The sequence below is a fragment of the Marmota marmota genome, unplaced genomic scaffold (genome assembly GCF_001458135.2).
Source record: "Marmota marmota marmota unplaced genomic scaffold, marMar, whole genome shotgun sequence".
Taxonomy (NCBI): domain Eukaryota; kingdom Metazoa; phylum Chordata; class Mammalia; order Rodentia; family Sciuridae; genus Marmota; species Marmota marmota.
In genome coordinates this window covers 5,533,012-5,546,774 of record NW_026000241.1, presented here as the reverse complement: position 1 = coordinate 5,546,774, position 13,763 = coordinate 5,533,012, and the positions used below count along the sequence as shown (strand labels likewise).

General features: G+C 51.7%; 1 protein-coding gene across 1 annotated transcript in view; it reads right to left on the bottom strand.

The window, feature by feature from the left end:
* Nucleotides 1-12,275, bottom strand: part of Nwd1 (NACHT and WD repeat domain containing 1) — a 62,770-nt gene extending 50,495 nt beyond the window's left edge. Inside the window, exons 1-4 of the mRNA XM_048795355.1 lie at nucleotides 11,869-12,275; nucleotides 5,840-5,925; nucleotides 3,650-3,766; nucleotides 767-1,064 (exon numbers count right to left, since the gene is read on the bottom strand). Coding sequence (XP_048651312.1) covers nucleotides 767-1,064; nucleotides 3,650-3,766; nucleotides 5,840-5,923 — 499 coding nt within the window. The 5' untranslated portion in view covers nucleotides 5,924-5,925; nucleotides 11,869-12,275. The remainder of the gene's footprint in view (nucleotides 1-766; nucleotides 1,065-3,649; nucleotides 3,767-5,839; nucleotides 5,926-11,868) is intronic.
* Between the last annotated feature and the right edge of the window lie 1,488 nt (nucleotides 12,276-13,763).

Sequence of the window (13,763 nt, the reverse complement as noted above, 5' to 3'; positions counted from 1 at the left end):
AGGGCTGGGGATAAACTCAGTGTTCCTGACCGGCCCCCTTGGGTGACCACGACTCCTCCCTCCTGTGTGCGCCTGGTTCCACCTCAGAGGCAGGTGCCAGAAGCCTGGAGACTCACATACACACACACACACACACACACACACAGGGCCAGCTCAGCGCCTCTCAGCAGGGGCTGCTCTTGGGCCACCACAGGGGTCAATTCTTCTACTCTGCCTGAGACTAAGCTAGGTTTTAGCACTACAAATCTTTTTCTCGTTTTTTGGTACTGGTGATTGAACTTGGGGCATTCAACCACTGAGCCCCATCCCCAGCCCTATTTTGTATTTTATTTAGAGACAGGGTCTCACTGAGTTGCTTAGGGCGTTGCTAAATTGCTGAGGCTGGCTTTGAACTTGTGATCCTCCTGCCGCAGCCTCCTGAGCTGCTAAAATTGTAGGCTACAAACCTTGCATCCTGCGAAGCCCTCTATTCCAGGCAAATTGGGATGGTGGTGACCCTAGAATTCTTCCCCCATCCCACACCAGAGGCCTTTCTGGGAGAAAGGCTGAAGGATCCAGGGAAATGCGGAGGATCCCAAGGTCAAGATCACAGAGGACTTGTTGTTGCACTATCTTGCAGCAGTAAAATCCCTTTTCCAGAGCGTGCGTCTGGGCGCTAGGTGGGATTGGCATTGACGGCAAGGCTGCATTTGGGGCCCTGGAGATGCACATTCTGGGTACACGGTCCATTTCACGTGCACCACGGAGGGGCTCCCTGTAGCCTCACCTGACCGGTGGTGGCGGTGCCACTGCTCCTGGCTGATGAGGCCCCGCCTCCAGGCCTCCTGAGCTCCAGAGCGAAGGACAGAGGTCAGAGTGGCCTCCTCAGGCCCAGGAGCCTCTCTGCCACCTGTCGCCTGCAGGACGTAGGTAGGAGGAACTGAGTTCTCGTCTCTCCGGAAGCGTCGTGCCACCAGCTCCAGGTCACGTGGCCTGGTGGTCAGCTGGGCCCTCAGTGCCTCCCACTCCTTCTCCTCGATCACTGAGGGGACTGGACAGGGGCCATACTGGTCACCTACAAGGGCCTGGCAGAGAAATGGGCAGAGAGGGGAGTACAGCTTCAGATCTCCAAGTGGCACTCAGCTCTGAGCCCAGAGAGGAGCTCATGAACCCCCTGAGTGTGGGCCTGCGGTAATGCCAAGGTTGATAATTACTAAGTGCAGACTGGGCACGGTGGCACCCGCCTGTCATCCCAGTGGCCAGAAGGCTGAGGAAGAAGGATTGTGAGTTCAAAGCCAGCCTCAGCACAAGTGAGGCGCTAAGCAACTCAGTGAGACCCTGTCTCGAAATAAAATACAAAATAGGGCTGGGGATGGGGCTCAGTGGTCATGTGCCCCTGGGTTCAACCCCTTAGTACCAAACAAAAACAAAAACAAAAACCACTTCAGGTTGGTGCCAAAGTCTTGAATTTCCTCATGGTAAGATGGAAGCAATCACCCACCCCATTGGGTTGTTCCAGAATATTCCAGGGGTATGTTCCTGGGAAAGCTGGATAAAGGGAATCGAGGATGATGGGACGTTGAAGGGCCTCGGTCCCTTCGACAGTAATGGTCTTGGAGGAACCAGAAAGATTGGAAAAGTCACCACCAGTGGAGATCAGGGTAAGGAGCCCTGGCTGGTGGATGGGAGCAGGGAAATAGGAAGAGCTCCCAGCAGGAGCGACTTGGGGCTCTGGAGACACTGGAGCTGCTGGTGTCCCAAGAGACACCTCTAAAAGGAAGCGCCGTGGGGAGCCGTCCCCTGCTGATGTGCTGCCTAATGGCTTGTTTACCAGAGCCGCCTCCAGGCTCCCAGCACAGCTGATTTCCATGGAAAGTCCCCCAGATCAGAGCCTTGGAGGACAACAGTGGTGGACATCTCGGACAGTGGAGGGGCAGGGCCGGGTTCAACAGGGAAGCAAGAGTGAGCAGAGGTCACCCGCCCTGGAGCCCTTCTGGAAGGTTCCCAGGCTGGCTGGTTAGACCTGGGGAGGCCTGGAGATCATCCTCCATCTCCCAGCCATCTGGAGGCCGAGATGTGCTTTTTGCTGCCTGCAATTTGGATTGCAAAACCTAATTCCTCCTAGAGTTCTTCCCCCCCCTCCCTCTTTCTCTCTCCCTCGCTCTCTGTTTTCTGTTTTCAAACATTTTTTCCCCCTTGGAAACTCAACAGCATGATCACGGAGTTCCTTTGGAAAATTAAATTTTAAAAACCAGAAAAATGATTGTGAAGGGAATTTCTAAGCAGGGCTGTGGAAGCTTCCAGATGTTAGAACACATTTTAAAGCAAGAATCATTCAAATAAATCAGTGCTAATATATGAAGAGACGAACCCAGCAAAAATAGGCCCACACAGGAGCAGCCCTACCTACAGTAATGTATAATGCAGAAGGCTCTCTCAGCCCGTGCCTGGGTCTGAGTTTGGTTGGTTGGTTGGTTTTGCTCTCGAGGGAGGTCTAATCTATGAGGCAGCACTATCCAATGGAACTTTCTACAAAGCTGGGAGAATATTAATCTGTGCTGTCCAACATGACACCCTCTTGTTGCAATGCAATCAGTGCAAAGGAGGAACTGAAATCTTAATTCTATTTGATTTTAATTAGTCTAACTTGCATTGCTCACGTGATTCTTGATCCTTGCAATGCTACAGCCAGAGAGACTCTGTCTATTCGTCCCCCACCCCCACCCCAGCAAACAGCTCTCTCTCCTACATTTTTTTTTTTTTAATTTATCTCTGGGAGAGTTTCTTTCCTCTTATTTGGAGCTGCTAAACGCTTCTTCGTGATTTGATTAAGGCAAGTGGGGCAAAGATACTTTATTTTTTTCCTTCTTTGCTAACTAGAATAAGGGTTGTCAGACTTTTTCTGGAAAGTGCCACACTGTCCGTATTTTAGCCTCTGAAGTGCAGAGGGTCCAGGTCAAGGAGTCCCAGCTCGCTATCATTCAGTCCCAGACTTTATGTAAATAGATGGGAGTGGCTGAGGGACAATAAAATGTATTTACAAATACAAGCCACGGGCCAGGTTTGTCCCACAGGCTGTAGTTTGGTAGCCTCGGCTCTAGGGCTTGAGAGAAATGTCAGACTTCTCAGATGGATCTGGAACTTGATGTGGCATTAAGCCAAGGTGCTGAAATATAATTCAAGGACAAAGGTTCACCCTGTTCATTGTGAGCTGGGGATTGTTTTGATGAACAAGGGGGCACACCTGGGAAGCCACAAGAGACGGCTAGCCATGGAAAGTGCACCTGCCATCCACGGGTACACGGAGAAAAGAATTCCCCAAACCCTGTGGGTTCCCACTTTCCCTCTGGCTTCCCAGAGTCACACAGACATGAAGCGGGGGAAGGAGGAGGAAGGTTCCATCAAAGTCTAAGATTCTTTCCAGCTTTAACATTCTATCCTCCAGCTCCTCTGCTGCTTCATTTGACTAGTAATGCCTCGATCCCAGCTAGGGCCGCAGAAAGAATGCGGGATCCATTGGCCATGTCTGCCCTGGGCAGGCTTTGGGAACAGGTATGACCGAGAAATGCCACACACTTCCCTCCTCTGTTTGCTTTGGCTGGGGATCAGGGCCCACATCCTGGAGATGGAAAAGGCAGTAAGGTCTCCCCCTCCCTCCCGAGGGACTCACAACAAAAGCTGGCCCGATGGACGTCTTGCGACACCGGTCCAGCTCTTCCAAGCAGATTTCGGTGGTCATGTGGTCAGTGGCCTCCGTGTTCTGAATTCCCCACCTCAGATCAACAACCTGGGGATTATAAGGGTGGGGGTTGTCAGGGAGGTGACATGATGGGTGATTTTTTTCAACTCCCTTTGACAAAAGCATAAAGTTCCTTTCAATAATTTTTTGGGGGAGGGGGAACCAGGGATTGAACCCGGGGGCACTTTACCACCAAGCCCCATCCCCAGCTCTATTTATTTAGAGGCAGGGTCTCACTGAGTTGCTCAGCACCTCACTTTTGCTGAGGCTGGCTTTGAACTCGTGATCCTCCTGCCTCAGCCTCCTGAGCCACTGGGATGACAGGCATGTGCCATCGAGCCCAGCTCCTTTTTATAATTTTTGACACTAGGAGGATTTCTGGATTAAAAGAATTTAAACAATATCCATAATCTCTGCGTGATCATGAGAAAAAAATCAGGTAGACCCAGATTAGGGGGCAGGGAGTGATCCAGGATGCCCAGCAGGTCCTCCGTTAGGCAGCCACGGCTGTGAACAATAAGGAAAGACTAAGGACTGTCACAGTCCAGGGCAGCCTACCAGGTGGGACCCTGGGTGGGATCCTCCACCAGAAAGAACTGGCCGCGTGGAATAAAATCTGGAGGTTGCTTAATAGCAATGTACCCGTGTGGCTTTGGTAGTTGTAAAAAATGTTACAATTATGGCAAGGCAGTTGTTCCGGGTTGGTGAGATCTTAACAGTGGCAGAGAGGCGGTGCAGGGGAACTCTCTGTACTGTCAGGCAAACTTCCTGTCAACCTAAACCCAAAGTCAAAGATCTACTTGAAAACGACATTTGAAAACCATTTTGAGAAAGATAACCGGGTGTTTTCAAACTGCTCCTTTTTAAACTAAGATGGGTCCATGCATGCTTCCAGATCCTTCTTTGTAAAGGAGGGTATTTAGTTGGACCGAAATTGGGTGCAGCCAGGTCTCCTTGGCAACCGCACGCTTGCGGTCCATTTCTGATCGCCAGAGGGAGGCGGGCAGGATGGTTCAATTCAAGAGGCAAAGCTGAGCCTGGGGGAGTCTGGAATGAGGGGAGAAGATGGTCTCGGGACAGCTGTCTTCTTCCTAACATCTTTAGCTCAGAGAGAAAGAAACACAAACTGCAGCCAGGGGTAAACTAGCAGTGGGACTGAGGGTGGCCGGAGGGAAACAGGGCAGGATCCTCAGTCGTGGGTGCAGACAAGGGAAAAGAGTCAAGACCGGCCTTAGGAAGGGCTTTTGCCTGGGACCACTGTCTCCTGACTGCCTTGAGGACACTCAAGGTCCAGCACTTAGCTCGGGTGTGGGCATCAAACAACCACAGGGGTCTGAGCAGTTTGCTGTCCACCCCTTTTCCTGTTAGTGCCTCTGACATTGAACTCTCTCTCGCAATCAATGACAGAGCGGATTCCCAGCATGACTTCTTTCTTAGTACTCTCTAAATGGTGCTTCATCTTTTAATCAAACGGGACTTTGATGCCATGAATCGCTGTTGTACATCCAAGGAGGCAGCCTCAGTTCCAGCTGAGACTCCAGAGACGGTTCCTCAGTTTCTGCATTGAGAAGTTCAAGAAACCGAATCCCCAGAATGGGATTAGTCCAAGAGTCATAGAAGACCCTGTGTGGGGACCGTGGGGACTGTGCCCAGTGAGTAAAACATCAGTGCTCCAGGAAGAAGAACATCCCACCGCCATCCTCACCCCCAAAACCACGGAGAGTCTTGACCTCCTCCCGAAGCTGCCCCCGGGACACGGAGGCCCCCAGGGCAGGACCAAAGCTGACACTTAAATGACAGGCTCAAGGTCACACCTTCAGGGAGGCAGTGGTGGACCCGGGCTCCAAAGCAATCTCTCCTAGCCATGATGCCTTGCCCCCCGCAGGGCCAGCCCCAGGCCCACGGCCCTAATGCTCCTGTCTGCTTGTCACTGTCCCACGACCTTTTCTGCACAGCCACCTTGCAGGGGGGTTTGCAGGGCCCAGGGCAAAAGCACAGCAGATCTCTTGTTTTAAAATCACTGTGAATTTCAAGACCCAACAAGGAAGGCGTTAAGCCGGCCTGGAGCCCTTCCAGCGAAGGTTTCTGCATGGCTTCCCGATGGCTCAAGGCAGCCCTTACCTCGAATGTCAGGCCATGCTTTTGGCAGAAGGTCTGCACTTGTGGGCAGGCGGCAGACTGCAGGGCCTCCCTCTCTGCATCCATATCTGCAAGGAACGCCACAAGGCTGTGAGCAGGAAGCAACCAGAACTCCCCACCCCGCCCCAAAGCTCTGCTTATCGCCTCCTGTGTCCCCACCAAGGCCAGAGCTGCCTGGAGCAAATCAAAGATACAGAAACCATCAAGTAAACTCAAGGAAGGGGCTGGGCTGGGGCTCAGGGGCAGAGCACTTGCCTGGCACGAGCGAGGCCCTGGGTTCCATCCTCAGCACCACATAAAAATAAATGAATAAAATAAAGGTATTGTGTCCATTTACAGCTATAAATAAATAAGCAAACCCAGGGAGGCCAGCCATTCTGGGGGCCTGGGACTTTCCCAGGACAAACTATTTAAATCCCATATCCCAAGAAACCCCTCTGTCCTGGGCCAACCAAGACGATTGGTCACCCACCCTAGATGAGGGTGGCCAGGTAAAACACGGGATGCCTGGCTGAATCTGCATTCTACATAAGCTCTGTAATACCTCGTTAGCTAAGTATGTCCCATTGCATGCAGTATTTGGGATATACTTATGCTAAAGGATATTGGTCATTTATCTGACTCGCAAATTGAACTGAACATCCTGGTGGTGTGGGCTGTTGTGTTTTGTTTTTCTAAATCTGGCAGCCAGGCCCAGTATAAGCTTAGACCCCAAGACCGTCCCCACCAGTGACTGCACCGTGTAGTCTTGTGCCAAGTGTCAGGCTATCCTCAGTTTCCCTTTCCATAAAATGGGGGTGGTGCCTCTCTTTGCAGGGCTGCAGGCTCCCCAAAGTCAAGGACTTGCCTTGGACATTGCTGAAGTCTCAGCCCCCAACCCAGGAATGCAGTTGGATCATTGAATCTCCCAAGTAGCTCTGAGTGAAGAAATCTTTGTTTTCTGTTTGACCAGGGGGTTGTCACTCTGGTATCCATGAGAGGAGTTTCTCAGAACTACTGATGCAAATAAAATGAAATAAAATAGATCTGTCTAGGGGCCTTAGCATGATGGCCGACCCTGGTGTCCAGTCTTGGATATGCCTCCTACTCCCCTCATCATCATCCCCATCTGCAGTGTAGTAAGGTCTCGTCCTGCCTTACCAGTACCTCAGGCTATTTAAACATGTCCGTAAAATATTTGTCAGACAGTTACGTTGCGCCCAGACCCTTGGTGAGCATCAATGGCACAATAGCCAGGGAGAGATATGTAATTAACCTGTGTAGGGTCTCAGGCCTGTCATCCCAGCGATTCAGAGGCTGAGGCAGGAGGATCGCGAGTTCAAAGCCAGCTTCAGCAACTTAGTGAGGCCCTAAGCAACTCAGTGAGACCCTGTCTCTAATAAAATACAAAATAGGGCTGAGATGTGGTTCAGTGGTTGAGTGTCCCTGAGTCCAATCCCTGGTACCCCAAAATAAATAAATAAAATAAAAGAGCTGGGGATGTAGTTCAGTGACAGAGTGCTTGCCTAGCATGTGAGAAAACCTTGGTTCAATCCCCAACACTGGAGAGAGAGAGAGAGAGAGAGACAGAGAGAGACAGAGAGAGACAGAGAGAGAGAGAGCGCGCGCTACTAACTAAAAAATGTCAGCTGGTTGCTCATAGTCATATTAACATTAAATCAGATTGTTTTAAAAATTAAAAAAAAAACAACTGAACTTACACCGGAAGACAGTACACTAAAAGACAAGATTGTGAAGTACGCAAAACTCATCACCTCCAAATTATTGACTCCATTTTTTTAAATTTATTTTTTTAGTTGTATTTGGACACAACACCTTTATTTCACTTGTTTATTTTTTTTGTATGTGGTGCTGAGGATCGAACCCAGGGTCTCGCACGTGCAAGGCGAGCGCTCTGCCACTGAGCCACAACCCCAGCCCCTATCTGACTCCATTTACCATGAGCTTTGCACTTGAAGCTGTTAAAAAATACGAACTTGGGATAATAGAAATGGTAGATCATGGTGTGCTACTTCATGGTTTGGTAAATTCGATTGGCAGCTCGAAGCTGTAGGGGGAATATTTACAGCACAGAAATTGGCAGCCAACCTGGATCGGGTGTTTGGCTGTGGGTGGTATTTGTGGGTTTGCTTTCTCTTTTGGAAAACAATCATGAACCGTTCGCCAGGACATGGCTCTATGTGGTTGTGGCTCTTGTGAAGCTCACGGCCTGGTGGCAGGGGACACAAACTCAATGATGGCAACTTATGAAAAGTGCTGCTTGGGAAGCCACGGTGGGCTGTGCTGGAGAACAGGGTCGACCCACTCTCCACAGGGGCAGAGGGGACTCCCTGAAGAGGAGGTGTTGATGCCGAAACCCACAGATGGGAAGGCCCAGGGAAGGGGACCTCGGGGTGAGGGTCTTGACGCGAGGCTCAGGGCTTCGTGGTTCCAGGACCTGCCAGACACGAGTGTGGCTACGACAGTCGGACGAATTGAAGATCGTATGAGATACAGTTAGGGAGGTGGACAGGGTCCTGTCACGCAGGATCGTGTAGCTGTGGCAAGAATCTGGCACTTTTTAAGCCCAGTATATGCACATGTCTTATAGATATTAGTTGCAATATCATATGCCACTCACAACAAGCCGGCTCTCAGCCCAGCTCATGGAGGAGGAGACAGAGGGTCCAGGAGGCTCCCGCTCACTGGTTCCCAGGTGGGTCACTAGCTGAGCTGCATTCACATGAAGGTCTCTTGGAGGACCCTGTGAACCATGTCCATTATTACCCTGGCACCCCCAAGGCTGCCCACTTGCCCGGGGCCCTCAGTCCTGCCTGCACCTTACCTGAGACGGTGGAGCTGATGAAGATGGCCACGCTGCTGGGTGGAGGCTCCGGGAGGGGACCTGGCTGCCCGTGGAGAAGCCGCCGGCGGGTGCCTGGGCTGAGGGGCTCCAAGCTCATGCTGCCCACCCACCTGGACGCTCCCTTCCCGGGAAGGGGTCTAAGGCCCAGGAACCTCACGCCAGTGGCCAGGTGACCTTCCTGGGAGGCCAGATGGCAAAGCCATCAGGGGGTCCGGCTGTGTCACCCTCCATGGAGCCCTCAGCCGCTGGCAGCCCCGTCCCCTCGGCGCCCAGGAGGGTGGCTGCTGCCCCGTCCGCTCTCCTGGGCCTGCGAGCGCTAACAGGGCTCTGGCCAGTGGCCTCCCAACTGGGGCCCCTGGATGCCGCCTCCTCCACACCCCGCAGCCTTCCCGGGTCCCCGCCCTGAGAGCTCAGGGGTCACCACAGCAACCGCCGTTTCCTGGTGCTGGGTTTTGGGACCCAGGGACCAGCCAGTCTCTCCCACACCTGGGTCCCCTGGGGCCTCCGTGTAAGCTGAGCCTGGGCCCAGGTGTGCCAGGGAACTGGAGGGTGCCCGGAGACAGCCTGGCACCGCGGGCAAGAAGGATACCCAGGGCGGACCCCACTCCACCCGCCACCCGCCCTCCCGCGTCCACACACCTTGAGCACCCTTCAAGCCAGGCCCGGGGGCCTGCTGCCCCACCCCCAGGGACACGTGCACTGCCTGCAGCACTTTGGGTTGTCACCAACGGGGATGGCCAGGTATCCGCAGGCAGCCTCCCCCGACCAGGGCCCGCTCTGTGCTGCCTCTGTGCCTGCTCTGGCTGTCCCCTCCTGCCTGGTTCACCCAGGATCGCTGTCATTCAGGAGCCCCAAGACCTTCAGGGTCTATGATTTGACAGAAGAATTTATAATTTCAGAAAAGCCACCGCAGGTTAGGGTTAGGGTTGACCAAAGTGGACAGGCCAGAACCAGCCACTGGAGAAGGAAGAGGGAGGAGGGCTAGTGGCCAGGCATACAGCTGGAGAGCGGACTTCATCTCTTCTTCTTCTTCATTTTTTTTTTTTTTTGGTACCAGGGATTGAATCCAGGGGCGCTTAACCACTGAGCCACATCCCCAGCCCTTTTTATGTCTTATTTATAGACAGCATCTCACTGAGTTGCTTAGGGCCTCACTAAATTGAGGAGGCTGGCTTTGAACTCACGATCCTCCTGCCTCAGCCTCCCCGGCTGCTGGGATCACAGGTGCACACTGGATAGGGGAAATAATTTCTAACATTCTATAACGCAGCGGGGTAGCTATGGCTGAAAACAACTAATTGCATATTTCAAAATAACTGATTTTGAATGTTCCTGACACAAAGAAATGATCCACGTGAGGTGGGGGGTAGGCCAATCACTCTGGTCTGCTCTTTGCACATGGTATGCATGTGTTGAAATATGCTGTACTCAGAAGTATTTGTAATTATTAGGTGTCAACTGAAACTTTTTAAATATATGGATTTTGTTGGGTGTGTGTGGCTCAGTGGTAGAGCACTTGCCTAACAGGCTCAAGGCTCTGGGTCCCATCACCAGCCCCACTGGGGGGAAATATATATATATAGAGAGAGAGAGGATCAGCCAAGGGTACAGTGCATGGGGCAGGGTCCGGGAGAGATCAGTGCTAGCTTTCCTCTGTCCCCTCCCAGTGTTGATGGCCAGCACCTAATTCTTCCAGGAACAGTGGGTGGCAATATGCATGGTGTGCTGCCAAACAGGGATCCCACCCCTAAGCCTTGGTGCCCAGGTTTTGGCTGGAGGTGGGACAAAGGGACAGGTTTACCACCTCCATAGCTGACTGCAGTCCCCAGCCCCTCCTAAGGTCAACTGACTCTGTGTGATGCAAAGTGCCCACCAGCAGTCACCTGGTCACAGTCTGGTGTGACTGTGTAAGTGCTCTTATCAGCCAGGCCATTCCCAGGGCTGAGCCCATCACCTCCCAGGAGCAGGTCAGGGCTGGAGTTTAACCCTTTAAGTCCTGGTTCGGCCCAGGATGGCGGGCACACAGAATAATGTGCAGGTGTCCACGGGGTGGGGGGGGGGCTGGGCGGTCCATCTTAACTGTAAAGGTCCAGTAACAGAGGTGACTGTCACCATTTTACAGATGAGAAAACTAAGGCTTGGAGTGGACCTCCCCACTTGCCCTGAAGGAGCGTCAGGCCTGGCCTGGTCCCTTCTACTCCAGAGACCCCAAAGCCAGCCTGGCCCTGCAGCCACCTGCCCACCCTCCACCCAGACCCTCTGAATTAGCCTCACCCTATTGACCCTACCGGGGCCCCTCCTCCGGATGCTGGTGTCTGTCTGCACGCTCCCTTCACCCCGGCTGCCAGCCTCCTGACCTTGAAGTGACCTCCCCCACGATGGTGTCCTTTTCTCCATGGCCTTGGGCCCTATCACACTCCAGCAGTGGCCACCCTCCCTGGATTACTGCTCCCTCATGTCCCTAGGGGATCAGTGTCCTTTGATGGTGACACTCCCCCCACATTTCTGCATATTCTCCAGCCCAGGTTTTCTCACTCTCTGAGTGACTGACATTCAGAACCAGGTCGCTCTTCTTGTCTTGTGCATTCATGGTTCTACCCACTAGATGACAAAAGCAATCCCCACCACACCAAAGTCGAGATGATTTAAAGAATCTCCAGAGCTGGGCATAGAAGTGCACACACCTGTGAGCCAGCTACTTGGGAGCCGGAGCAGGAGGATCACAAGTTCTAGGCCAGCCTAGGCCATTTAGCAAGACTCTGTCTCAAAATAAAGCAATCTCCAGACATTGCCAATGCCTTGCAAGGGGCAGAATCACTCCTGGTTAAGAATCCCTGGCCTGGGGTTCTTAACCCCTGGCATGCATGAGGCACTGGGTTCGATCCCCTGCACCACATAAAAATAAACAAATAAAATAAAGGTATTGTGTCCATCTACAACTAAAAATATTAAAACAAAACAAAAACAACCTGGCCTAACACATCCAGCTTATTTCAGCCTCAGGCCCTTTGGACATGCTATAGTGCATTCTTTCATGTCAGTTACAATTCAGCTCAAATGCTACCTCCTGAGAGGTTCTCCCTGACTGTCCCATTGCTCAGTGATCCTTTTAGTCACTTGAGTCCCAATGCTGTCACCCTATTTTGATTTTCTGCACAGTACTCACCACATGATTCTACATGATGTACACTGTCTCTCCTGCAAGAACGTGAGTTGCACGGGGCAAGGATCTTGTCTGCCAGGCCGGGTTGCCTGGCACATAGTAGGTGCTCAGTAAATAACTGTTACCTCAGTGGGTTCATCCACAATCGTCCATCTCTCTCGACTGCTATTGGTGGCTGCAGACACTGAGCAAGACCAGGCTTCCCCAGGGAGGGAACAGACCCTTTGCAGTATCTGTCTTCTGGCTTTCCCTGGGGACTTCAGCCTCCCTCTTCTTCTTGCTGGTGCTAGAAAGGCCAATTTAGAACCCTCTGGAGAAGCAGGTCACAGAAGAAAGTTTTCCGAGCCCAGAGCCACCAGAAGACAAGCCTCCTGCAATTCTAGTAACTTTGTCTTAGGTCCTTTCTGGGTCTTTCCCCACCCAATTCTCCCAGCAACTGGGATAATGAAAAGAATTATTTGGCTCTCAGGCACCGGCTTAGCTGGGCGCTCAGCCAGGAGTGGCGGTTAACTGTTGTGTGCCAGGCTATGACCACTCATCATAGCAGATGCCATCTGTTGAGGGTCTGGGAGGTGCCAGCCAGTTGGCATTCAGCATCAGCTGTCCAAAATACAAGCCCAAGAGGCAGATATTAGGTTCCTGTCCCATAGATGCAGAAAACAGGTCCAAGAAATGAGGTCACATGTGATTTCCAACAACCTCCTGGCCTAGTAAGAATGTCATGCTCTTTTATTTTTACTTTTTTTTTAGTTGTTGATAGACCTTTATTTTATTTATTTATATGTGGTGCTGAGAATCGAACCCAGTGCCTCATACATGCCAGGCAAGTGCCCTACCGCTGAGCCCCAGCCCCAGCCTTATAATGCTTTGATGAGAGAGTGAGCCTGCACCACACTTGGGTCATAGGAGGGGCCCATGAGATGTTGGCCGTGACTGATCCCCATCGTGACCACCACCACCAGCTTCACTCAATAAGCGGCAGTTAGGAATCAAACCCAGCTCCGCAGCCAATGTCAAGAACATTCCAGCAGCTGGGAGCGGTGGCGCACACCTGTAATCCCAACTACTCAGGAGGCTGAGGCAGGAGGATAGCAAGTTTGAGGCCAGCTTCAGCAACTTTACAAGGCCCTAAGCAACTTAGTGAGACCCTGTCTTAAAATAATAATAATAATAATAATAATAATAATGGGCTGGGGATGTGGCTCAGTGGTTAAACACCCCTGGGTTAAAAAAAAAAATTCAGCAAGTATTCATGAAATCTAAGTTGCTAGACCAAGGTTTCCCGAGTTTGGCACTGATGACATTTGGGCTAGAACATTCTTCATCGTGGGCAGCCGTCTAGTGCTTTGTGGACTCTAGGGCAGCACCCCTGGCCTCTCCTTGTTGTGATAACCAAAGATGTATCCTGACTTTGCCAAGGGTCCCCTGGGGAGCAAAATTCCCCTGACCCCTCACTGAGAACCACTGATCCGTCACTAGTGATAACGATATTACTGTATTTTTTCTTTTCTGAGGGTTCTGGGGGTGGAACTCCAGGCCCCAGGTCTGCTAGCTCTTCCACTGAGCCCCCCTCCAGTCCGTTGTTATCAGATTTTGATGGACTCAAGTTTGGGGTACAAATACCTACACTGTCTCCAGTTCTCCAGGCAAACTTGGGGACTTCAATTTACTCCCCTGGTTGATCAATGATGAAAACAAGCTTCAGAGAAGTTACATAAATTGCTCAAGTTCCCATGGCAAAGGAGGTAAGTTGAGAGTCAAACGGAAGCATGACTCTAAACCTGAGTTGTTAGCCGAACAGGAACTTGCGGAATTGAAGAATTCTTGGCAGAGGTTTTGAAATGTGATAATGGGATTTAGATTAGTTTTCTAAAGTGTCTCTATTTTTTAGAGACACA